At 42.0% G+C, this 27,817-nt stretch overlaps 1 protein-coding gene and 1 non-coding gene across 3 annotated transcripts in view; one reads left to right on the top strand and one right to left on the bottom strand.

The window, feature by feature from the left end:
• SV2C (synaptic vesicle glycoprotein 2C) overlaps nucleotides 1-27,817 on the bottom strand; it is a 272,270-nt gene that overhangs the window by 158,231 nt on the left and 86,222 nt on the right. For both annotated transcript variants that reach the window (XM_025388314.1, XM_025388313.1), the window contains exon 3: nucleotides 422-602. In XM_025388314.1, coding sequence (XP_025244099.1) covers nucleotides 422-602 — 181 coding nt within the window. The remainder of the gene's footprint in view (nucleotides 1-421; nucleotides 603-27,817) is intronic.
• LOC112627229 lies at nucleotides 1,441-1,505 on the top strand. Its single transcript, XR_003120080.1, has one exon. It is a non-coding gene; the product is annotated as a small nucleolar RNA SNORD36 (small nucleolar RNA).

Genomic DNA, 27,817 nt, shown 5'->3' with positions numbered 1-27,817 from the left:
GAATTTATTTGAGACACTCTAATCCTGAATTTAAGAGCATGCTTGAACGGTTCAAACCTTTAATTAGTTCATAACAGGTAGGACAAGAGCTATTTCCTACTTACGTTAAATTTTCAGAAGCAGCATATATGTATGAATGTGTTCTACCACAGAAATGGCATTCCATTTAAAACAATACCCATCTTCTAGAAGTAATAATCAGCTATGAAAACATAGGTGTGTGTTCCCTTCGCTCCTGTATTTAAAGGTTGATAATTACATTTCTAAGAACCAGCATTGTGGCTTCCAGGGCTGACATGAGGATGTGGAGGGAGATGTGTGAAGGGATAATTTCCTCCTAATAAGGTTCTCTAGAGTGGAGAATGTGTTCAATTATGAAGAATAAACACATTACTATAAAATATGAAGGAGAAAACCTTACCCGAATCCAGAAAGTAAGCGACAGAAGAGAAAGAAGCCATAACCTTGGACAAATGAAGAAAGGAAGGCAAAGAATCCGTTGACAGACATGCAAATCAGAAGAGACTGTTTCCTTCCCACTTTGTCTGCCAGTCCTCCCCAGAAGAACGCCCCCACCATCATCCCGAGGTACACTATGCTGCCTGCAACACACAGAAAACAGAGAAACACATCAGAGATTGGGAGTCAATGACACATGTAACAGCAAGTGAACAAGGAACAAAATACATTCCAGCATTTTGCATGGGGAAAATTTCCTTTAAAAATATAATCTTCAGGACATAGTAATCAGTTTTCAAGTTGAAAAGTAAGCTCTGTGGACTACCGTCAGCCGTGACCAATTGCATGAGCTGATGAGAAGTCATTTCCTTTACCATCGCATGCACAAAAAGACCAAATGGTCATGTTCAGCCCGTTTTTGTGGGGATGCGTACAGAGCAGGCAGGCATAAGAACTCACCATACAGAATCATCCTTGCATGTGACCCACAGTTAAGTTACCTTTTGTCCAAATGCCCAGCCTAGCACCATGGCAGGGCCAAGATGGGAGACCAAGTCAAGGGCTTCCAGGCCACAGTGGATCCTCCAGACTGCTTCAAATCTCTGCCTGTAGCCAATGACCTGGGCCAATGACAGACTCTCAAGACCCCTCTAGAGGATTCCATGGGTTCTTTCTCTGTGGTCCATCCTAGAAGCCCTTGCTTTTATGGGAGTTAGAAAAGGTGAGTTTAGAGATTATATGAGTTAATTTTAAAATAGTTTCTAACTCTGCCCATAAGAGAAGATTCTTTTTTGGAGTCAGGAGGTTAAAGAGAAGGAAAAGAGCTTTAGTGTGATGGGAAATATTAAACTTATCATGGTTGGCTTTGATCACTAAGGGAAACAAATGGAAAATCCAGAGTTGGATAGATGTTCCTCTTGGAGTTATTGTGAGTATGTACTTGAATTTTCTAATTTACTTTCTTCTAAAAAAACAGACTTTTGCCAATGATGATTAAGAATTTCTTCACCTGAATAAACCATGTGGTCATATTGTATCTGAGGAAAAAAGAAAAAAAGAAAAGAGTAAAAAGAAAAACAAAACAACAACAACAAAAAATAGAAAACCAGACTTGCCACAGGCCCTGTCCGAAATCTTTCTCAGGATGAAATAATATTCCACGTGGCAAATGTTAGTTCAAGAGGGTTTCTACAAGGGTGAAAAATGTCTAGGAAAGATGGCATAAATAACACATGAAGGTTTGTTATATCTGGATGTGGCACTAAAAAAACTGCTACTTTATCTTTTATCCATTTCTACTTTTTCTGATGCTTCATCCAAGAATCATTTTAAAAGGCACATTCAAGATACTCTGTAGCATTTAAGCAAAAATGTAAAAAAAAATTAGTTTATTTATTGCTTTAGATTAGTTTGGGAACTATCCTAGTTGAACATGTACCCTCAAATTAGTTTGGTAAATACACAGTTAAAGAAGCAATATGGAAAAAAAACACTTGGCAAGCTCTCATGACCCTCACATCAATAATGCAGGGATGCTGTTTTGCAGATAGCTGAGTACACTCAGCTATAGTGAATGGTGAATGTTGAGAGCAATTGTAAAATAAGACAAAATAAAAGCTGCCTTTATTTAGACTGGGTTACTAAAGAGAATAGGGTGGTCAACCTTTGCCTGCGTGGGGAGGGTATATTTTTCTCTGTACTGTGGTGCTGACTATAGACAGATCATCCTTCTCAATAGAGATTCCTCATATCATGAGACCCAGTGCGTGTCCTGGAGACAATTTAGAGAATGTATCAGTGCAGTGCGAGGGATTCCAAAAGCAGAGGGATTGACCCAGGGAAATGCCTATGTAGCAGATCTCTTATTTATAGCATAAGAGGCTCAAGTTTGCCACTCATGCCTCTCAGAAGATAACCACTAGCTAAGAAACTTTATAAGAATATCTGTGTCTTTTAAAATGCCTACAAATCAGAAAGTGAGCTTTTATAGATCAGGAGTGGCCTGTGGATGCTGTGATCTAAAGACTTGGGAGTCTTTCATATAGCTCCAGCCCAGGGAACAAAGCCTCCCCCATCCCTTTCTCCTTATGTCCTTCAGAACTGCCCACACCCAGCCCCTGAGCCCTGGGGTAAGCCACCTTGATGGCAATAGTAAACCAAGATCTCTTGTGGTCCACCTGAATTATCTGACTACAGAAAGAATGAGTAACAGAGAGACAAGCTGTCTGCATTCAATCAATAACCACTTATTATCTTTTAATGATAATAGTAAACAACAGTGCCTGGTACTACTTTCACTGAGTGAGCATCTGCTTGTGCCAGGCCTTTCAGGAACATTCCATATGTTGGTTCACTTAGTCCTCACCACAGTCCCACAAAGTGAGTATTATTAAGCCATTTTACAGATGAGAAAACTAAGGCTCAGACAGATTATTCAACTTGATCTCACGGAGAGTAAGTGGCTAGCCAGGGTTGTGAAAAGATGTTTCTCTGACTAAAGCCTGGGGGTCTTTCTCAGGACTGATATTCTATTTCACCAGGCTCAACTGCCCTGGCCCTTCCACTGGGAAGTCCTGGACTTTCCCTTGATCCAGCAACTAAGGGGTTAAAACCTGATGCTACAGGGTAATACTTAGAGCTATAAACATGTTCTTTTGATTCCCTGGCTATCCTTGTTATTAATTATTTTGAATATTGCCATTGTTCTTCCCGCTAAGCTCAACTTGGGAACCCCTGCTATGTGCAAACCGGAAACTAGGTGATGTGAAGCAAGGTCTTTAGTTGGGTGTTAATTTCTGCTTGAGCGCAACCCTGCTGTGTTTAAAGAAAGTGCGTCTGAGATCTCGGGGCAAGGCAGGTTAACCAAGATTCCTACTGCGCCCTAGACTCTCACCATCCACTGCTTTCTGCATTCCTCCTACCACCCTTTCCCTGAAGGCATTTGGACTTTCAGACCCCTGAGAGTACGGGATTTACGGTCTGGGGAAAGTGGCTTATCAAAAACGAAGGCAGTGAAACATCCATGGCCTCCTGGGATCATAGGATCAGAACAAAACAATGCAGAAGTGTAAACTCATGTACCTGTGCTCCAAGTCATCCAAATTTTCTTCCTACTCTGTCAGGATGGCTTAAGGAGCTCGTAATTCAGAGGACACAAACGGATACAAAACTAAATGAGCCCAAGCCTAACCATGTGGTGTGCACCCCAACAGCAGTGTAAATGGGAGCAGAGGGGCAGGAGGTGGCCACTAATTCTCACGTGGCCTCTGGGAAGATTTCACTAACAAGAGAACAACAGAGGGGAATCTGAAGGATAAGAAATATTTCAAGATGGTATTAAATTCCTCGATGACTGACACGGTTAGTATAAAAAATGTCATATCAAACTGTGTCTTCACTTGCACTGTTTAACAATATTTTTAAGATCTAAAGCTAGTAATCTTTTGTGACTACACTTAATTTGTATTGAAAAGTGAACTGTTCCGTTGGGCATTCTGTGGAAAGAATTAATCCTACCCAACAGCTTATTGGAGACAAACACAGCACAATTAGAACATTCATTTGTGGATCGTGTGATCTAATTAAAGCCAGACAAAGCTTTAAATGTTGGCAAAGGCATCAGGTGAATAATTGTAACCACTCTGGGATTGTCAGACACAAACTGTACTTCCTTCCCTGTTTGCATTCACTTTTCCTCTCTACCTCTCTACCTATAACAGTGTTATAACGGGGAGTCCTTGAAAACTCAGAGCAGAGATTAAGCAGAGATCAAACAATCGCCAGCCTTCTCTGCTCTCTGCGCCTTGAAATGCTGCAGAAGGGCAGACTTAAAACGTATCTTCATCCAAAGCCCCTCGTTTTACAAGTGAGAAAATTGAGATTGTCAGAAGCCAGAACTTGAAATCATGTCTTTTAGATCCTCACTTCTCAAAATATGACCCCTGAACCAGTAACACCAGTCCCTGCTCCCCTGCCCTGGGGAGCTTACCGGAAATGTAGACTCTCAGACTCTACTCCAAACCCACTGACTCAAAGTCTGCATTTGAATAAGACCCCCAAGTGATCTGTGCACACCTTAGAATCTGAGGATGCTTTCCAATAAAACAGACAACCTTTCTAATACATTTTTAACATAAAGTTTGTATTTATTTAATCCATGTTTGAGGGGAGGAGATGAAGGCTACAGAGTATTTTAATTCCAAAGATGTGAAACAGGCAAGACCTGCTAGATGAGCTGGAGCTCTCAAAAGGGCAAGCAGGAGCTGTGGAATTAGAAGTTGCTCACCTCCCCTAGGACCTGCCTTCCACAGAACTAGAAGCTGACTTTCCATTCAATTCCAGGAGAGCAATGTTAAAAAAGGCCAGGCTGTGACTCTTGTATCCTTTCATGAATTTAGTGAAGACTTTAATTCAGCTGGGCTTTCAGGTTGAACCTGACCTGAGAAATAAACTCAACCTACTCTTCCTATCATAGTGCTGGTGAAGGCCATTCCTGATCAGTCCAGGTTGTTAGTCTTTCAGAAGACGACACAAAGGCCTCAAATATGGCTTCCTCATTAAGGTATTTTCTGACATGAAGGCTGGTTCCATTTTATCTAATCATACCCTCATTTCCCCTGATAAATATCACATTTACATTTCTGTCTCTTTGCTAAGCTGCTTTTGATTCTTTCTGACAATCCCTAAGGGGACATGTCTTTTCCCTCAACACCATTTTAAACCATATTTAAACACAACAGAACAACTTTAGGAAATGATATATAGTGTTTTTCTCATACCAACTTTTAGCCCCTCAGTTTTTAAAAATTGTTTTAAGTACTTCAGCTACCCATGGCTAATACATTACTCTAGAATTCCTTGCACCATTTATTTATAAACTGATTTTCAATGAAAACCATTCTGTATTGGTATTCCGAATTCGTTGATGATAAGGTTTGGGTCTGTGTCCCTGCCCAAATCTCATGTCAAATTGTAATTCCCAGTGTTGGAGGTGGGGCCTGGGAGGTGATTAGACCATGGGGGTAGATTTCCCTTTTGCTTTTCTTGTGATAGTGAATGAGTTCTCACAAGATCTGGTTGTTTAAAAGTGTGTAGTACCTTCCCCTTTTTTCTCTTCCTTCTGTTCTAGACATGTAAGACGTGCCTGCTTCTTATTCTCTCTCTGCCTTCTGTTCCAGACATAGAAGACCTGCCTGCTTCCCCTTTGCCTTCCACCATGATTGTAAGTTTCCTGAGGACTTCCCCAGCCATGCTTCCTGTACAGCCTGAAGAACTATGAGCCAATGAAACCTCTTTTCTTTATAAGTTACCTATTCTCAGGCATTTCTTTATAACAGTGTGAGAATGGACTAATACAGAAAATTGGCACCAAGAAGTGGGGCATTGCTATAAGGACACCTAAAAATGGGAAGCAGTGTTGGAACTGGGTAATGGGCAGAGGTTTGAACAGTTTGGAGGGCTCAGAAGAAGATGGAAAGATGAGGGGTAGTTTGGAGCTTCCTAGAGGCTTTTAAAATGGTTGTGACCAAAATTCTGATTTCAATAAGGACAGTGAATTCCAGGCTGAGAAGGTCTCAGGAAATGAGGAACTTACTGGGAGCTGGAGCAAGGGTCACTCTTGCTATGCTTTAGCAAAGAGACTGGTGGCATTGTGCCCTGCTCTAGGGATCTGTGGAACTTTGAACTTGAGAGAGATGGCTTAGGATATCTGGTGGAACTAATTTCTAAGCAGCAAAGCATTCAAGATGTGGCCCGACAGCTTCTTTTTTTTTACTTTTTATTTTTCCATAAGTTATTGGGGTATAGGTGGTATTTGGTTACATGAATAACTTCTTCAGTGGTGATTCGTGAGATTTTGGTGCACCCATTACCCAAGCAGTATACACTGCACCATATTTGTAGTCTTTTATCCCTTGCTCCCTCCCACTCTTCCTCATATATATAATATATATATGTTATATATTATGTATTATATATATGTTTATATACATATATGTTTACATACATATATGTATATGTTTATATACATAATATATAATATATAAAATACATAATATATATTTTATTATAGTTATATTATATATATCATGTATGTTTATATGCTTGAGCAAATAAATGACCTGAATATGTATATGTTTACATATATGTATGTTTATATACATATTATATATAACATATAATATATAAAATACATAATACATATTATATTATATATATTATATATATATATATCACATATGTTTATATGCATGAGCAAATAAATGACCTGAAACTGGAATTTATATTTAAAAGGAAGCAGAGTGTAAAAGTTTGGAAAATTTGCAGCCTGGCTATACTTTAGAAAAGAAAAACTAATTTTCAGGGGAGGAATTAAAACAGGCTGCAGAAATTTACATAAGAAGAGTCAATTGCTAATAGCCAAGACAATGGGAAAAATGCCTCAAAGGCATTTCAGGGACCTCCATGGTATCCCCTTCCATCAAAGGTCTGGAGGCCTAGGAGGGAAGAATGGTTCTGTGGGCCTGGGCCAGGCCCAGGGCTCTGCTGCCCTGTGAAGCCTTGAGACACTGCTCCCTGCATCCCATCTGCTCCACCTCCAGCCGTGGCTCAAAGGGGCCCAGGTACTTAGGCTGCTGCTTCAGGGGGTGCAAGCTGTAAGCCTTGGCAACTTCCATGTGGTGTTAAGCCTATGGGTGTACAGAGTGCAAGAGCTGAGGCTTGGCAGTCTCTGCCTAGATTTCAGAAGATGTATGGAAAAGCCTGGATGTTGAGGTAGAAGTCTGCTGCAGAAGTGACACTTCTAGTGCAGGTTACTTCCTAGTAGAGGTTCATGGAGAACGTCTACTAGGGCAGTGCAAAGGGGAAATGTGGGGTTGGAGATCCCACACAGAGTCCCCACTGGGCCACTGCCTAGTAGAGCTGTGACAAGAGGGCTACCATTCTCCAGACCCCAGAATGGTAGATCCACCAACAGCTTGCACTGTGTGCCTGGAAAAGCCACAGGTGCTCAATGCCAGCCCTTGAGAGCAGCTATGGGGGCTGAGTCCTGCAGAGCCACAGGGGTGGAGCTGCCCAAGGCCTTTGGAGCCCATCTCTTTCATCAGTGTGACCTGGATCTGAAACCTGGATGGAGTCAAAGGAGATTATTTTGGAGCTTTAATATTTAATGACTCTCCTGCTGGGTTTTGGACTTGCAGGGAACTGTAGCCCATTTCTTTTGGCTGGTTTTTCTGTTTTGGAATGGCAGTATTTACCTGATGTCTGTACCCCCATTGTATCTTGGAAGTAACTAACTTGTTTTTGGTTTTATGAGCTCATAGGTGGCAGGGATTAGCCTTGTCTCAGATGAGACTTTGGACTTTTGAGTTAATGCTGGAATGAGTTAAGATTTTGGGAGACTGTCGGGAAGGCATAATTGTATTTTGAATGTGAGAAGGACATGATATTTGAAAGGGACCAGAGGCAGAATGATAGGGTTTGGGTCTATGTCCCTTCCCAGATCTCATGTCAAACTGTAATCGCTAATGTTGGAGGTGGGGCCTGGTAGGAGGTGATTGGATCATGGGGGCGGATTTCTCCTTTTCTGTTCTTGTGATAGTGAGTGAGTTCTCATGAGATCTGGTTGTTTAAAAGTGTGTAGCACCTCCCTCTTCTCTCTCTTCCTTCTGTTCCAGACATGTAAGACATGCCTGCTTCCCCTTTGCCTTCCACCATGATTGTAAGTTTCCTGAGCCCTCCCTAGCCATGCTTCCCGTACAAGCAGAACTGTGAGCTAATTAAACCTCTTTTCTTTATAAATTAGTCCATCTCATGTATTTCTTTACAGCAGTGTGAGAATTGACTCATACAATTGATAATATCCATGAGGTGACAATCAAACTTACTTTTTATATGCAGATCTTCTTAGGTTAAAACAAAATTTTTGAGTCAAAGAAAAATAAAAGTAGATTTTTGCTGAATGAAAGGACATTTCTGGAAATGGTTGAAAATAATAATATGGACTGTCATATTAAATAAAGCTTTATTAGTCAAATAATGCTTCATTTTTTTAAGATATTATTATTCCTTTCACAAGAAGTAGGTGCATTTATTTTCCCAAAGGTAGAGTTTCTTCCACAAATCTGAGGTATGTCTACAATAGAGGCCCACTGACACACAATCTCTCCTTGACCAAACCCCAGTCTTTGGACCTCTCTTCTTAACTAGACTATGAAGTATGGACTTCTGTGTTCATTTCTGCATTGCCCAATTTTAGCAAGAATCCCACCAAGTCAGTGAACCGCCGACTCTAGATGGCTGGTTGTCTTCAATATCTGATCAGATCCTCTAGGCAATGTCTGATCACCCTGGTCTGTCAATCCAGTTAGGTCAATTTACCCAAAATCTCCTTTATCCCTGATGTTTCCTCTTGGTAATTTTCTGATGAGACTGGGTGCATTCAGGGTGGTATGGCAGTAGATCCCTCTTGGTAATTTTCTATTCACTAACTCTCCCACCCTGGTCCTTGGCTCTAAATTCACACTTTTCCTTTTTGTATTAGGAGTTGAGCCTGATCTCTCTTCTCTACTGCAAAACCAATTGCAGTGGTCCCTACACCTGTTGTGATGGTCCCTGACTATGCTTTAACAAGCATTACAAATAATTTTCCCTTTAACATCACTTGGCCAGTTTTCATTTCACCAACCCAATAAAGTAACCAACCCTCTCACAAACACACCAAAAATCATTACTGAAAGTGTTTTCCTTTCACTCACCCATCTTCCTTCTGCTTCCACCAGCAGCAGCACTTTATGCTTCTCAAGAGTTGCCTATGTTTGTACCCAACTTTTTTATGCTAATTCCGTTTGTTATTAATTATGCATTTAATTTAACACCAATCACATAAATAATGAAATACGAGTGTGAAAGGAAAGGGAGCTATTTCTATGAAAGTGAATGTAAGAAAGACTTGGGGAAGATGACTTGCAAAAGAAAATCACTGCCATGTGAGCAATACAAAACAAAACAGACTGAGAAAAATCATTAAGAGGAAGGATCCTGTGCTCAGATTGAAGCACATGTGTTTTTAAGGTCTCATTCCACTTTAAAGAAACTTAAGACTAAAAATCAAAGCTGCTGAATGACTGTAGTGATGCAAAGAAAACAATGGCGAACTCGTTTGAAGAGCCCAACTCAGAGGAAAAGTCTCACTCTGCATCCAAAGATGGTCAAATGAATGTATGCTTATATGTTAAAATACCATATTTACATACATATTTATATTTTTGCATGTTTTCCTGCTTTTACCAACTTTTCTACTAACCAACTAATTACCAGACCTGATTTAGTCAGGTAAGGGGGTTTCTACCATGCCTTCCTTTGAAGACCCCTAAGGTATGCTTCGTGCTTAAAGAAATCAGCCACTGGAATAGTCACTGCAAATTGGTTTGTCTTATTACTAAAGGCAACACTGAAAATGATATCTTCTTAAGGTCAATTCTAGGAAGCCAAGGGAAGACCACACTCAGCCAACCATTTTGGGGTTCCAGGAGCAGGGACAACAGGGCAGCAGCTGTGAAAGCTTACACATCAGTGTAAGCTCCCTCTCTCCTATTTCCTCAAAAAAAGAGTCTTTTTTTTTTTTTTTTTCATTTTATACTAGAAAAATCCCTGGAATGAGGGCCAAGTTACCCTGGACTAGTTCTAGTCTCCCTCTAACTAGACTTAGGATCTCAGGCCAGTCTTCTAGCTTCCTTATGTGTCAAATGCTTGGTTTGGGCTAGATGTTGGGTCAGTTAGTCCTACAAACTGTTGGCCCGGCCTTTCCTTTCTGTCTGCATGGGGGTGGGAGTGGGGTGCCTCCCTCCCTTGTTGGCCTGTTCTGGACCCTCCCCACCCACTCACTGATGTGTAAGCTTTCACAGCTGCTGCCCTGTTGTCCCTGCTCCTGGAACCCCCAAATGGTTGGCTGAGTGTGGCCTTCCCTTGGCCAGACTCCATCAGAGTCCATAGAAGGCTGACTCCAGGGGCCACTGTCCCTCTCCAGCTGTCACTGCCCCCCACCCAAGATGCTAAGTAGGCTGTAACATCTCCTTGTTATCCACAATTTGCTATTTTTTGTCATTACTGGTTACAAATTCTGTGTCTGATTAGAAATGATAGCATGAAATCTCAAGCTCAGTACTTGTTCTATTAAATTCTTTCATTAATAGCGCTGAGAAGTAAACCCATTATTAAAGTAATGGGGGTTAAGATGGGGGAAGAAAAATAACTGTTATTATTTTTTAAATCAAATGCAGTATCCTTAGTCTTTATTCCACTACCATTTACCACTCTGAACTTTGGGTCAGACAGCAAACAGTTAAGAGCCTGGGCTCTTAGAACAGATGGCTTAGATCTGAACCCTTCCCCTACCAGTTCCTAGCTGTGCAACCTAGAGTTACCTAATTTCCTTGTGGTGCCTCAGTTTTCTCCTCTGTAGAGTGGGGCTAATAACAGTACCTACTTCACAGGGTTTTGAGAGATTAAATGGGATAAAGTACTTAGTACCGTGTAAACATACAGTTGTTCAATAAGCAACAATTATTATTATTTTTGAGATGGGGTCTCACTCTGTCACCCAGGTTAGAGTGCAGGGGTGTGATCTCAGCTCACTGCAACCTCTGTCTCCCAGGTTCAAGTGATCCTCCCACCTCAGCCTCCTAAATAGTTGGGACTACAGGTGTGTGCCACCATGTCCAGCTAATTTTTTGTATTTTTGGTAGAGATGGGGTTTCACCATATTGCCCAGGCCTGGTCTCTAACCCCCGAGCTCAAGCAATCCACCTGCCCTTAGCTCCCAAAGTGCTGGGATTACAGGCGTGAGTCACTGCACCCGACCAACAATTATTAATATCACTATTGGCATCAGGTAAAGAGAAAAGTGGAGAAATAAAATAGTGATGGAAAAGAAAAAGCAGGAAGAAAAGAAGATGGCTCTGGAATGGTAGAAAAAGTGAAATGACAACTTTTCACCTTCCTTAACTGAAGTTCTGAAAAGAAGACACCTGAAATAGCACTGAAAGAGTAATCTAATTTTCTAAATCCCAAAGACACATTTTTCTGCAATTTGAAACTATTTAAATACATAATTAATAGGCTTCTAAAACTGATCCCTCACTTTTTTCAATTACCATTTTTAGTAGCCACAGGTAGGGGCCATTATGTGTTCAAAAGTATCTATGGACTTTCACAAAATCAAACAAAAGCAAAGAAAGTAATAACATCAAAGGTGTATGTACAAAGGGGGAAAACCTTTCTAATTTGCATGAGAGAATATTTACAACAAAAGCCAGCTCATCTTAGCTAGAAAGAACTGTAAATATCAGATGCAGTCTACAGCACATCTTTGACTTTTACGTTAGGAAAGCCTGACATTTAAGTTTGCTGGTCCAGGCAGAGACCAAACATGGGCAGATAATGCCATGTCAAGCAATAGTGCTAATTGTTACGTAAGTTCACCTGGGCACTAAAAAGCACATGCGGGCCTAAGACGCTTTTCCTGAATCCAAAGAGCAAACTGTAGAAGAAGAGTCCTAATAATGAAGCCCAATCTATTCTCTAATGTTGTTCCTCAAATGGCTGTTGTACAGCATGCCCATTGGACAGGGAGGAGACATTACAGTGTTTTGTGCATGTATGGCTCTGCAGGCCCCCTTGTTATTTGAAGCAATTTTTTAAAAAGTCTTAGGAATCAAGAACATTAAAGCGAGTCACCTTGCGGTGTGCCATGGACATCACATATCAGTTCAACACCAATGGGATCCCCATCTCTTGCGAGGTTCTCCCACTCCAAGTTCTGTGCTGAGGGAGAAAAGTGATGAAATGCTTTGGCTCTATGCCCCCACCCAAATCTTACCTTGAATTGTAATAATTCCCATGTGTCAAGGGTGGTTCCAGGGGAAATAATTGAATCATGTGGGTGGTTCCCTCATTCCATTCTCATGATAGTGAGTGAGTTCTCATGAGATCTGATGGTTTTATAAGGGGCTTCCCGCTTTGGTCAGCACTCATTCTTTCTCCTGCTGTCCTGTGAAGAGGTGCCTTCCACCATGATTGTAAGTTTCCTGAGGCCTCCCCATCCCTGTGGCACTGTGAGTCAATTAAATGTCTTTTGTTTGTTTGAGAAAAGGTCTTGCTTTGTCGCCCAGCCTGGAGTGCAGTGGTGTAACCTCGGCTCATTGCAACCTCTGCCTCCTGGATTCAAGTGATTCTCTTGCCTCAGCTTCCTGAGTAGCTGGGATCACAGATCTGTGCCACCACGCCCAGCTACTTTTTGGATTTTTAGTAGAGACGGGGTTTCATCATGTTGGCCAGGCTGGGATCAAACTCTTGATCTCAGGTGATCTGCCCGCCTCGGCCTCCTCAAGTGCTGGGATTACAGGCATGAGCCACTATGCCTGGCCAACCTCTTTTCCTTATAAATTACTCAGTCTTGGGTATTTCTTCATAGTAGTGTGAGAATGGACTAATACAGTAAATTGGTACTGGATAGGTACTATAGGCTTGGGACTTCCTAGAGACTTATTGAATGGCTTTGACCAAAATAGACAATGAAGTCCAGGCTGAGGTGGTCTCAGATGAAAATGAAGAACTTCTTGGGAACTAGAGTAAAGGTCACTCTTGCTATGCAAAGAGAATGGTGGCATTTTGCCCCTTCCCTAGCAATCTGTGGAGTTTTGAACTTGAGAAAGATGATTTAGGGTATCTGGTGGAAGAAGTTTCTAAGCCACAAAGTGTTCAAGAGGAACCAGAGCAGAAAAGTTTGAAAAACTTGCAGCCTGATGATGTGATAGAAAAGAAAAACTCATTTTCTGGGGAGAAATTCAAGCCTGGTGCAGAAATTTGCATAAGTAACAGGAGCTGAATTCAATGGTGATTTCCCCATTGAATCACCAGGACAATGGGGAAAATGTCTCCAGGACATGTGAGAGATCTTCATGGCAGCCTCTCCCGTCACAGGCCTGGAGACCTAAGAGGGAAAAATTGTTGGGACATGGTGCCCTGAATCCCAGCTGCTTCAGCTCCAGCTGTGGCTAAAAGAGGCCAGAATATAGCTCAGGCTATTGCTTCAGAGAGTGCAAGCCCCAAGTCTTGGTGGCTTACACGTTGTATTGGGCCTGGGGATGGACAGAAGTCAAGAATTAAGGTTGCGGAACCTCTGCCTAGATTTCCAAGGATGTATGGAAACTCCTGGATGTCCAGGCAGATGTTTGCTGCAAGGGCAGAGCCCTCATGGAGAATCTCTGCTAGGGTAGTAAGGAAGGGAAATGTGGGGTAGAAGCCCCCACACAGAGTCCCCACTGTGGCACTGCCTAACGGAGCTATGAGAAGAGGGCCACCATCCTCCAGACTCCAGAATGGTAGATCCACCAACAGCTTGCACCATGGGCCTGGAAAAGCTGCAGACACTCAATGCCAGTCCATGAAAGCAGCAAGGAGGGGGCTGTACCCTGCAAAGTCACAGGGGCTGAGCTGCCCAAGGCTGTGGGAGCCCACCTCTTGTATCAGTGTGACCTGGATGTGAGACATGGAATCAAAGAAAATCATTTTGGAATGATAAGGTTTAACTACTGCCCTATTGGATTTTGGACTCACATAGGGCCTGTAGCCCCTTCATTTTGGCCAATTTCTCCCACTTGGAATCTGTGTATTTATCCAATGCCTGTACCCCCATTATATCTAGGAAGTAACTAACTTGCTTTTGATTTTACAGGCTCATAGGGAGAAGGGATTTGCCTTGTCTCAGATGAGACTTTGGACTTGGACCTTTGGGTTAATGCTGAAATGAGTTAAGACTTTGGGGGACTGTTGGAAGGGCATGATTGTTTTGAAATGTGAGGACATGAGATTTGGGAGGGGCTTGGGGTAGAATGATTTGCTTTGGCTCTGTGTCCCCACCAGATCTCACCTTGAACTGAAATAATCCCCACGTGTCAAGGGTGGGACCATGTGGAGATAATTGAATAAAGGGGGTGGTTTCCTTCATGCTGTTGTCATGATAGTGAATGAGTTCTCATGAGATCTGAGAGTTTTACAAGTTTCTTGAGACCTCCCGAGCCATGCAGAACTGTGAGTCAATTAAACCTCTTTTCTTTATAAATTATTCAGTCTCAGGTATTTCTTTATAGCAGTATGAGAATGGACTAATACAAGTGGTAATAGACTGAACCTAATCTTCAATGATCCCAATTACTGACCCAACAAAAGAAGCAAGTGATCATTAATTCCACAGCTCTTGCTTGAGTTCCTGCTATAAACCAGGCATCTTGCAAGGTATGAGGGTAGGGAGGGAGGCGAGGTCCACAAACTTGAACAGGACATGGTTTTCACTCTCCAGCAGATCACTGCCTAGTGCAGCAAGGTTTCAGACTCTGGCTGCTCATTGGAATCATCTGAAGAGCTTTAGGAAAAACAAAACACTGATGCTAGGCCACACCCAGAGGTTATTTATCTATAATTTGCTATTTCTTCTCTATCCAAGAGGCAGTGTGAAACTTAATGCCAAGGTTTTGGCATAGGGTTCAGATGACAGTATTTTTAAAAAGCTTTCCATCAATTCTAATATGAAGCCGGGGCTTTGAACCTTTGGTTTCCTGGTAGATTAAAAACATGCAAAAAGTAATTACCACAGAATGAAACACGTGCTATAATTAAGGTGAGTACATTATGCTTAAGGGGAAAAAAGGAAAGACTACTTAATTAGTTCTAGGGAATTCTGAAAAGCTTCACATAGAGGGTGATGGTTGTACTGGGTTTTGAATAATGAATGAGAAGCCTCCAAGTAAAAGGCACTCTCTGAGGAAAGTTCCAAGGGAGGGAAGAATATCATCTTCAAAGGTTTGGAAGTGTGTCAGAGCACAGCACACTAAGAGGACTCTAGGTAGTTCAGGGTAGATGGAATGTGGAATTTGTGGGAAAGTGGCAAGAGAAAAGGCTGGAGGAAAAGTTGGAGTCAACACAAAGAGTGGAGCTTTATCCTTGGGGCAGCTGAAAAACAGACTAGATATTATCTGTACCTTAAAATATCATTTTAGTAACTGTGTGGAGGATAAAATGCAAGGAGGAAAGATGGAGAGAAGGGGAGGGTAGAGGGGGTGATATACTTCGGATATTTGTCATGCCCAAATCTCATGTTAAACTGGAATTAACATGAGATTTGGGTGGGTTTGAGAGCACAAACCCCAGTGCTAGAGGTGGGGCCTGGTGGGAGGTGTTTGGATCGTAGGGGTGGATCCTTTATGTCTTAGTGCATGTCTTCAGGATGGTAGGTTTGCGGCTGGGTGTGGTGGCTCACACCTGTAATCTCAGCACTTTGGGAGGCTGAGGCAGGCAGATCACCTGAGGTCAGGAGTTTGAGTCCAGCCTGGCCAGCATGGTGAAACCTGTCTCTACTAAAAATACAAAAAAAATTAGCTGGGTGTGAGCTGGGCATGGTGGTGGGCACCTGTAATCCCAGCTACTCAGAAGGCTCGCTTGAATCCGGGAGGTGGAAGTTGCAGTGAGCCAAGATCACGCCTCTGCACTCCAGCCTGGGCAACAAGAGTGAGACTCTGTCTCAAAAAAAAAAAAAGAGATGGTAGGTTCTCATGAGATGTGGTCATTTAAAAGTATGTAGCACCTCCCCCTACTCTCTCTCTCTCTCTCACACACACTCTCTCTCTCTCTCTCTCAATCCTACTTTCACCATGTGACATGCCTGCTCCCACTTCACCTTCTACCATGATTGGAAGCTTCCTGAGGCCTCCCCAGAAACAGATGCCGCTCTGCTTCCTCTACAGCCTGCAGCATCACGACCCTTTCTTTATAAGTTACCCAGTCTCAGGTATTCTTTACAGCAATGCAGGAATAGCCTAACAGGGAGGAAGAAAGACCACCAGGACTAGGGCAGGTCACTGAGCCTCCTGAAGTGCCTGGAGCACAAAATTTAAGGAGCCTCACTCTCACGTGTTGGCTCTGAAAGTGAACAACTCGGACAGTGTGTGCTTCCTTTCATCTTACACCCAAGGCACCTCGCTTTCTTCATTCTAGTCCTGACCCTGGAAAAAAGACCAGCTGAAGGAATATCCCTGAGCAAATAACTCCAGTAGGCCAGGGAAGAAATGATGGCTGCCTGGTCTAAGGCAGGGAAAAGAGAGCAGGCTTGGAGAAGAGAGAAAAGGCTGGAAGTATTTTAAGTCATCAGAGTCCATAGTTGTTGTAAACTGACAGGTGAGGCAAAGAAGATTTGAAGTTCACATTAAGGATTCCAGCTTGGGATAGGTCATAACAAAATTGACAAAGGAAATACAAGAGGAGGGTAGGTCTGGGGGGCCATGTCTTAAACAAGTGAGGAAGATGCTTACAACAGAAACCCTCATTCTACTCTATGTGAACAGGGCAGGATAGGGCAGAGCAGGCAACACATGCAAATCAATAAAGCAGTGGTCAATACAGCTGACCATCAGGAAATGCTTCAGGAGCTTCAAAAAATAAAAATAAAAACCAAAGAGAATATGAACAATGAGACGATAGGTGGAGTGGCATTTTTGCTTTCTTTCAGGACTACACAACAGTCCTGGAGAGGGTCTAACATAGGAGGCATGAGAAGGTTGGAAAGGTCAGGAGGGTCGGTGTCTGGCGGGAGTGACTGGGTTTCGTGTGTGGAGAAATATAATTAGGCTGGATGAGTAAGAGAAGATCCTAAATATCAAAGCAAAAGCATTTAAATTACTTATACAGACAATGGGGAGTCACTTATGGGTTCCTGAGTGGGGAAGGAAAGCAATCAAAGCCTGATATAGTCTGGCTCTTTGTCCCTACCCAAATCTCATGTTGAATTGTAATCCCCACATGTTGAAGGTGGGGCCTGGTGGGAAGTGGTTGATCATGGGGGTGGCTTCTAATGGTTTAGCCCTATCCCCCTAGTGCTGTCTCCTGAGAGAGTTCTCATGAGATCTGATGGTGTAAAAGTGCGGCACATCCCTGCCTCCCTCTCTCTCCTGCTCCACCACGGTAAGACATGCTGGCTTCCCCTTCACCTTCTGCCAAGATTGTAAATTTCCCAAGGCCTCCTAGCCATGCTTCCTGTTAAGATTGTGAAACTATGAGCCAGTTAAACCTCTTGTCTTCATAAATTACTCAGTCTCAGGTAGTTCTTTCTAGCAGTGTGAAAACAGACTAATAGAAAGCCCTAGTGTGAAAAGCACTAGGGCACTGTAGAGCCGGACTGGCAGACTTTGTGTAAAAGGCCAGATAGTAAATATCTCAGACTCTGTGGGCCACACGGACTCTACTGCAACGACTCAGCTCTGCTGTTGTGGCATGGAACCAGCCATAGACAACATGTGAACAGATGGGTGTGGCTGTGTTCCTACCAACCTTTATCTACACAATCAGGCAGAGGGTTGGATCTGAGCTGTGGGCTGTCATTTGTGGACCCCTGCTCTAGAGGAAGCGTTTGCTGAGGGTAGGTGTGTATTAATTGAACACGTAGGGGGGTGGCTGAGAGGCAATGGGAAGTGTAACACCCAGCCTGCAGTGAGGAAAGGAAGAAACATACTTGGAAGGTGGCAGCATAGCAGGGCAATTGAGAGCCTTACAAAATGTGATTTCCCTGGAAGAATAAGTGAAAGGATATGACCCAGGCTCAAATGATACGACCAAGAAGAAGTGAGTCAACCCTTGAGGATAGTAACATTCAGAGGCCAAGAAGGAAAAGAAGTCAGAGGTAAGAAAGAGTGGACAAGGAAATAAGAAAAGGGGTCTGGATAGAGCAGAGAAGACCTCAGAATAAAAATTGAAGAGGAAAGGCTGTTCGATGGTGTCCACAGCATGAGAGTCCAGAAAAGACTTTTGGGCCTGTCCTGGAAGAGGTCACTGGCAAGGTTGAAGGGGCAGGCTCGGGCCAGGAGGAATGACGAAGGCAGAGAGCAGGAAATGAAAGCAGAGAGGGCAGTGAGAGAAGGGAGGCCAGGAATGTAGCTAAGCACAACTGCAATTCAGAGGAGTGAGAGGGCACCATGTCACTGGACTGAAAAGAACTGGGGCAAATGCATCAGCACAGGATATCAGTGAAGATAGAAGAAAAGCATCAAGTATATTAATACGGACATGATTGCCTTGAAACCACAGCGGCAGATATAATAGACCATAGCAAAGGGCTTATGCTCCCGGAAGAGTGGGCTAGTATGGAAGAAAAGTGCTACTATGTGCCTTGTTGTCAGAAAATGCGTGAAAAACAGACTTATGAGAAATGTATTAATCTTAAGTTTAAGCATAGCTACCTTAAAAGTGTTTTTTTTCCCAGAAAAGTCTCCTTTATATTAATATCACCACAGCGAATAAACAAAGCATAAAAATCTAAAAGGAACTGGTATTTTAGAGGAACAGAACAAGAAAACAATCTTTGATATATGTCAATATTAAATCTTGTGATATTTTACAGCAACAGAAAGGCCTGGAGGGGCAGGGAGTCTCACTACTTAAGTCTGGGCATTTCTAGATGCTTGGAACATGATTGTATATGGCAGGAAAACAGGTCTGAAAATGAACTCAAAGATCACAGTGCTCGATCAACATTAATAGGAAAATAATTGCATGAAGCCTCCAAGATCCCTCTCTTAAAAAATTATCTGTAAGTTTTTTTTCTGTTGCTGTTTTTAAAGTTCAGATGGCAGATATCAAAACAACCAGACTAGATCATAATAGATTCCAGTAAATGTCTAAAGAGAAAATCCAGCAGGCCATTACTGATACTCCTATGTGACCTTTTGTTTCCTGAAACAGGCAGACACCTAAGTTGTCAGTTCAGGGCAGTGAGTTAATAAATACCGGGATCTACCTTGCACTAATGGATGTTGCTCTTAATCCATTACTGGTGGCAAAGTCGAGGTGAATTCAGGGCAGTGCTTCTTGACACTTGCGATTTATTTTGTCATTAGTGATGAAGCATCACATGAGGGCTCCTGGATCCCAAACTGTCAGAAGCACACTTAGGCATTTTAGGAAAGGTCACCCAGATATTCAGGTGCTGACCCACAGTACTGAAGCTGTTACTTAGTAGCTGATTCTTTTTATTATGACTATTAAGGATTTATGTCTAGAATGAGCAGTCAGCCATCTGCTTCTCAGAGAAAAATTTGGTCACTTTGAGAGTAAGAAAAAAGTAGGAATTTTAAACAATTATTATATTGTGACTCAAAAACAAGCAAAAAACAATGCTGAATCCATTTTGTTTTCTGCTCTGAAACCTAAGATAAGGCATGTTAAAAACCATTGCACCCTAGAATCCCTAAATGGCCCCTGAGCACGCTGCATTTGTTCATTCATTCTTATCCACAAATCCTCATTCAGTCAATCATATATGCAACATGCTCCTCTTGCTTGCATCCAAATCCTGTACCGTGAACTTCACCTCCACATTCTTTGTGAAGACACCCAGACTACTCTAGTTTGCACGGGTAACTCCTATACATTCTCACCCACATTCTAACTTGCATTATTTATCAGCATTTCATAAGCATCAGTCCTATCTCTATACTTAATTTTCAATTTGAGTCCTGGCAGGAACTATGTATTATGGCATCCTATTCTGAAATTCCATGAGACTATACTATTCTAGGCACATCTTAAAAATCAGTAAAACCTCATTGATTTAATGTAGAAGGTTGAACTCAAACTGCAGTCCTTCTCACATAAAACTATGCAATTGACAGAACTAACTCAAAAATGAAATTATGACCATAACATCTTGAGTGTCCCAAGAAAGTATGAGTGGCATACTTGAGACCTTTTGTCTAGAAGAATAATTTCCAAATCCAATCTACCGAACAGACAGGCTCCATGAGAAAGTTTCCACCAGCCTGCAGTTAAACGAGAAAAACAAGGAAAATGATATGTCTTTTTCATAAAGATAAATTTACTCAATTTAAAAAAAGTCCTTTAAGAACATGTCTTTCCTATTATTTTGATGTGAACATGCCTTTTGTTTTATAAAATGATAGTGAGTATAAAGAGTAGTGTGCATGTTATTGCAATCATTATTTTTAAATATTCTTCCTCAGTAAAATAAAGGTGGACTTCCCTCTGTCAATCTTCCTCATTCTTTTTCTTTTTTTTTTTTTTAATTGGAATTAAAAATCCAAAAGACTGGGAGCCACTGCTATAAAACTCAATGGTGGGAAAAATATTTTGGAAATACTACACCTAAAAAAGAAAAGAAATTTACTCTAACATGTAATAGAATGGAGATGTCTCCTGTGTGCATGTTTGATGACTGTACAACACAGCTGCAAATTCTGTAATGTTCTTCCCACAAAAAGGTGAAGTCTATGTTGCCTCTCCTTGATTCTGGGAAACTATTCATTCTGCTTGAATGAATAGCGTATGACACAAGTGATGCTATGTGACTTTCAAGATTAGGTAATAAAAGGCCATGCAGCTTCCACCTTGTCTACCATAGCACTTGCTTTTGGAGCCCCGAGGCCCCATCTGTACATCTGACTACACTGAGACTGACATGCTGAAGAGGTCACAGGTAGGAGCTCTCACCTAGTGTCCCTATTGGGCCCAAAATGCATGAAAAACAGACTTACGAGAAATGTATTTATCTTCTTAAGTTTAAGCATAACTATAAACAAAGAAAGTGTGATTTTCTTTTCAGAGAAATCTCCTTTATATCAGCACAGTGAGCAAACAAAGCATAAAAATCTAAGAGGAACTGGTATTTTAGAGGAACAGAACAAGAAAACAATCTTTCAGCCATCCCCACCCAGGTGTCAGTCATCTTAGACCCTCCAGCAAAACACCACTGAGTGACCTCTGTTTACACCACCAAGAACAGAAGAATCACCTAGCCAAGCCTTGTCCAAGTTCCAAATTCACACAGGAGTGTGAGATACAATCAAATGGCTATTGTTTAAAGCCACTAAGATTTTGGGTAGTTTGGGACACAATAACACATATCTGGAATAGCATATAGTAGTTTCCCCTTATCTGCGGTTTGGCTTTCAGTGGTCTCAGTTATTCGCAGCCAACCACGGTCTGAAAATATTAAGTTATTTTGAGAGAGAGAAATACCATATTTAGAGAACTTTTATTACAGTATATTGTTATAATTGTTCTAGTTCATTATTTTACTATCAGTTATTGTTATTAATATCCTACTATGCTGAATTTGTAAGTTGAACTTTACCATGGGTATGTATATATTGAAAAAAGAGTACATACAGGGGACGGTACTACCTGTGATTCTAGGTATCACTAGGGAGTCCTAGAATATGTAAGGACAGACCACTGTACTTCCCAAAACACTGCTGAAAATATTTAATTCACCAGGATACCCAGACTATAAGAAATACAGCATGAAGAACCATATATACATTGATTAATATATTTGTAAAGAATCATATATATAGATTATTACATTTGTATATATTATTTGTGTATATTAATAAATATGTGATATATTGATTAATATGATTATTAAATATACAGACTTCTCTACTTTCACTTTTGTTTTTTTTTTTTTGAGATGGAGTCTCGCTCTGTTGCCCAGGCTGGAGTGCAGTAGTGCCGTCTCGGCTCACTGCAAGCTCCGCTTCTGGGGTTCACGTCATTCTCCTGCCTCAGCCTTCTGAGTAGCTGGGGCTACAGGCACCCGCCACCACGCCCGACTAATTTTTTGTATTTTTAGTAGAGATGGGGTTTCACTGTGTTAGCCAGGATGGTCTCGATCTCCTGACCTTGTGATCTGCCCGTCTTGGCCTCCCAAAGTGCTGGGATTACAGGTGTGAGCCACTGCGCCCGGCCTCTACTTTCAAAGAAAATCAAAATGGCTTTAATTACTAATATTTCTTTCAATGCTGCAAATCATTTCAAAAGAAGAACATCAAAAGCAACCTCATTCCACTTTCCCCCATAATTCCAGCCATAAACTAAACAGTGACTCGGGGTTAGAAAGTTTTCCCTCCGGCTCCTGTCAAGTCTTCTCCAGGCAATCCCAGGAAAGATGTTTTTGGCTTTTGTTTTGTTTTAATGAATAGATTTTTAAAGTAGGGGAAAGATAGGAATTAAGTAAATGGGGACCAGGATTGAAGCAGAGGGTGTTTATGGGTGGTGGTGGCGGGTGATTGGGTTTTAAGATGGGAGACTTGATCATGATGCAAGGAGAAGAAATATGTAGAGAGCACTTTCTCACCAATAAAAATACATTAATTAGCTCCTAGAGGGAAGAACACAAGGACATAAATTCTGTGTGTTCTGGAGCATGTCACCTACAATGTGGCTGATTAATAAAGCTCTGAGACAGGATGAAACAAAACTGCAGCTCTTCTTAGAAAACTGGGTAGCAGATTCACTCCCATCGTTTTCTATTTGTACCACCATTCTCCCCTGAACTGAGAAACTCCAGGCCACTTCCTATTTTCCCCATCAGTAATCACTTAAATCTTGAACATTTAAATCTCAAAACCCAACTTAGACTAAACGTAGTAAACTTTGGCTCCCTGTGTGTGTGCTGGGGTGGGGGGTGAGGGAGAGCACCATGCACACAAGGTTGTCACAAATAACAAATGGCTCCTGTGGGCCTGGCTGGAGCCTCACAGCTGTGTGTGCAGATAAGCAGAGCAGTGTGGAGGGTAGGGATCCCAGGGCTTTGTGCTACCTTCACTGTCTCATAGACTTTCGGATGATGCTGTCACCATCTGCAACCTGACCCATCCCCATGGAGACATGCTGACAGAGTGCAGTGGAACTGTCAGACAGATCTGACAGGGCTGGACTCGTGCCTTTACTACTGATTGCAGACCATCTCACGGGGACACATACACTGGCCTTCCCAAACAGACTCTGACTTGTTAAATCCTTGGGTTGTATGGTTAACTTTTATTGAGAAAGTTCTAATTTCAGCTGTTGGAAATAAATTATGTGTGATTTTCTAGATCTTACATCTTAATTGCTTAGCAATTTAACATACAATTGTAGATGATAATTTTTCTAAGGTCCACTGCCCTCAGGATTCGTGTTAAAAGTATCTCACCAGCACATCGAGCTGCAAACAGGAAGTTGTCTAGGATATGGGGGAAATTTTAGCACCATGTCACCCTTCTGTGTTAGATCTAATTTTCTCTCTGCATGTCAACAATGATGATGTCACTAATATCTAAACATTCACTGCTAGATTCTGTGTCCGTTTTTCCTTTTAGTTAAAGCCATATCTATCCCCCTACTTCAAAGGATAAATTCCCTTTTTAATTGAATCATACCTAACCCCTGGGCCATCTGAGTAAAGTCTAGCCATGGTCAGCTTTCCTTTTGTTTTACAGTAAAGAGCAATTCATACTGTTTCAGGTCCTAGCTGTCATTGGCAAACTCTAGCCTCCAGGGGGAGCCAAAGACTCTTCCCCCCCGACCCCCGCCACTTCATCCAGCCAAGAAGAGCCCTGATTCTGTGAAGGCCAACATGGAAACTGGACTTAAACACCAGGCCAGTGTAGGTGTGGGGAAATGACCTCTTCATTTGGGTCATCTCTTTTCCATGTAGTGTTTTCTCTGGCATCTCTCACCACGCTCCCTCTCCTTCCCTTCACCTTCTCCTGCCTCTCTCAAGAACTGTGAGGGTCTGAGATTTCACCTTACTTGAAATTACCAGTTAAGTTAGCCCGCCAGGTTTACGGGTGCCAGCAGAACACATGAGATTCTTGGCTCTGAGACTTTAACACTCACAGCAACAGCAGTAAGCAGGGTGTCAGCACGTGTGCTGGCCAAGAGGGCATGAAGCAGGAGCCAAAGCCTGCCTCCAGCATCGGTGTTGGGCTAGATGAACAAGAGGACCCTCGCTTATCAGGATAGGAGACCACGTCCACATTTGGAGACATATCCTTAGCTAGTAACAAAGAGTGTGCAGGTCTGTAGCAGGGGTCCACAAATTACACTTTTGTGCAGTGTACAAGCTAAGCATTCTTTTTTACATTTTTTAAAAGGACTACAGTAAAGAAGAAAATGGGATGGAGACCACAGGTGGCCTGAAAAGTTTGAAGTATTCACTATCTGGGTCTTCACAAACAAGCTTGGTGATTCCTGGTCTATAGCATTGTCTGTGCTTAGGGCCTGAGGTGACAGTGGCAGTGCCATGGCAAAGAAGATTCAGGATCTCTCTCTTTCTTGTTCCATCAGAGACACACATTGTGGGCCTGCTGGGAACAAGTACATTATGAGATTATTTTGCTCTTGCATTATTAATTCCCACCCCAACATAAACACCAGAGGCAGACGGATTTCATAAAATAGGGTTGAGGTGATGACTGGTTGTCACATCAACATTTTCGTGGAGAAAGTTTTTTTTTTTTTTTTTTTAAACCAATATCTTTCTTGTGTAGTTTGATTTCAAATAGCTGCCACCCAGCCCTCTAGAAGACATCACTGACCCTCTTTGGGGAAACCACTTTTTTACTGCCAGATGCAATCTTTCTCCACAAATTGACACCACTATTCCACTAAAATGGTTTCCACAGCTGGCCACATGATCTGGCTACCTAGCAAGCTAATTCCTCGAGGACTGCCTTTCTCAAGCCCCTCAAATTCCATGTTCTGTTGTTGCTCTATTGTTGCTAGGACTGGTTTCCAGGCAGCATCAACAGTGTCTGCGAGCTTCCTTAATGGGTTTAATGTGAAGGAACCAGTTAAGGGCATTATGACTGCCAGCCTTCAGTCGACACAGGATTTAGCCAAGCTTTTGTTAATTGGGGAAGGTTTGATGCAGTTGATGGATTCCCCTGGTGTTACTGAGAAACAGCAGTTTTATGCTATCTTCTTTGATCCAGTAGTTCTGTCGGCTTTAGAAACAAAATCCTAACTGACAAGTCTGAGATAAAATATATCTACTTATGCCTTTGTAATACCCTTAATTCCTAGTTTTTCACCACCCTGCCCCCTACAACTAAGAGGGTTCCTGTGAATATTACATCATGTCTAGATGCTAAGCACAGTGCCCTAGTCATACAGATCTCAGCCCATCTCGTCACATCAGTAAATTGGAATGACAGCCATCATATTGCCACAGTGATTCTGGAAATTGGAGTGCTTCTAAACAGAGTCCCCAGCCAGACCTCATCAACTGCTAAGCATCCTGGGCTCCTGGATTAATTCATTTCCAACACACATTCAGAACTTTCCTCCAAGGTGTTTGATGGGACAATTGTTCATTCTTCTACTTTGTCCAGTAAAATATATTTTATCCTTTTGTTTTGTTTTATTTTTCTTTCATGTCCAGAGTAGTAGAACTGCCTGACTCAGGAACCCAGACAAGTCAGCAATACTTTAAATAACCGTTCATTAATTAATAGTAAAAAATAGGGGAGGTCCACTAGAGTACTGACTTCAGACCTCAGCTACATTAGTACCAAATGAGTTCCCCAGGATGAATGTCACGCCAGAAGAATTAGTAAGCAATGGTGTCTACAGGGCAGGCTTTGAGAGCAACTCAAGAGCAGGGCAGGGATTTCCTCGTTGGGGTTAAAAGTGTCGCTGGCACAGCCCTGGAACATGATGTCAGAACTACTGAAATCCCCACAGTCTACATATTCTCCCAAAAGGAAGGTGGTTTTATATTTTATGAGAAAATCTGGTGAGAACACAGTAGAACATAATTTAAGAGAGAGAAGTAAGGACTGACGAGGAAGGGAAGATATATTCACTCCAGGGCATTGTGAAAGCAAAATGAATATAGAGAGAGCAACGTGGCATAAGAAATGCAGCGCAGCCCGGAGCCAACCGTCTCAGGGTATTTGGTCAAAGATCACCATCCTCCTTCATGACATCATCTCCAAAAGGAGATTCAGAATTTTATGAGCACATTTTCTGCTTCTGTTTTTGGCCAACCTGATTAAAGGTGGTAAAGGAGTTCCACATATTATTATCTGACTGGATCCAAGGTAAGGAGGGGTCCAGGGTGAATCATCCTGGTGGGCAGGGGTGGGGGCAGCTACTGTAGTTGGGCAAGCACAGAGTTGAGTCATCTAAAGTAGCAAGCATCAGACAGGGACAAAGGGTTCAGTCCCAGAGGTCAGGGAAGGCCAGTGAGGGCTGCACTGGCAGAAGGAACCATCCAGTGAAAAACAGTTCAGCCCTCCCCATGCAGGACTGGGGAGGAGATACAATTGGGCAGGAGTAGGTATCTCTGGGCCATGGACTTTGACTCTATTTAGAAGAGGTCAGTAGTTTTTGTTTAGGGTCAAGAAGCCTGAGGGTGTTTGGAGACTTGTGCATTTATAGAGGAAACTCAAGGACCATTCTACCAAGATGTCCTAACCAGGATTTACAAACGATTGGATTTCATTGCAAGGAAGAAGAAAGCAATTAGAAGCTATGTCTGTGAATGTGGATTCCAAGAATTTTGTCTCTAGATTAGAAGCTGTTTCTCTGCCCCACATACTGAGCTCCTGATTTTCCTGTATCATTTTAGGACTTACAAGGGGTAAAAAGTGCCTCTTCTAGATTGGGACTAAAAACAAAAACCCTCAGTATAACTCAGTTAATAAAGATTTGGATTCAGGTTCCTGGGTCTGAAGACTCTTCACCACCAGCCACTCAGTGGAGCCAGACTGCATGACTTCCTATCCAGCCTCTGACACTTTTGGCCATATGACCTTGGACAGATGAACTAATCTCTGACCATCATTTTCATCAATTGTAAAATCAAGATAATAACAGTCCCTTCTTCATAGAGTTCTTATGAAAATAAAATGAGTTAACTCTCATAAAATGTTTAGAACTGTATCTGGCACACAGTAAAACCTATATAAGTATTTGCCACTATGATTATCCTGGTTTTTGCCTTTTGTAAAGACAAGCTAATGCTGTCCACTGCTAGCTCACAAAAATAACAGGAATGCACACACTCAACTCTGAAAGAGTCATGGCAGGTTGGGGCTTTCCCCCTCATACTAATCAATCATGTTCAAGGCTATCGAGACACAAAGACAAGGAAAATACAGAGCTAAAGTGGACGTGAGAAACTGAGTCACACTACTCATTTTACAGATGAGAAAACTAAAGCTTAAAATTGCTATGTCCCAAAGTTAATTTGTCCATAGAGCAAGGAATAGAATTTAGTAAATTTCCCAGTGTCTGAAGGTGTCGATTCACATATTAAAATCAGGTGCCTGCTAGGTCAGTGTTACCATTGTTTATTGTCAGCCTGGCCTATTTCTCCGTCCCAGTAGTATGACAGAATGTGAAAACGTCTTGAGCTCTGCAGAAGAGGATCACTATGTAATTGTGTCAGGGTTGGCTAACAGTGGGCACAACCATGATGCAAACTACAGTATAATAAAATCGGCATGGCTTGACTTCCTTTAAGTGC

This window comes from Theropithecus gelada, chromosome 6 (genome assembly GCF_003255815.1).
Source record: "Theropithecus gelada isolate Dixy chromosome 6, Tgel_1.0, whole genome shotgun sequence".
Lineage (NCBI taxonomy): Eukaryota > Metazoa > Chordata > Mammalia > Primates > Cercopithecidae > Theropithecus > Theropithecus gelada.
This window is presented reverse-complemented; position numbering and strand designations above follow the sequence as displayed.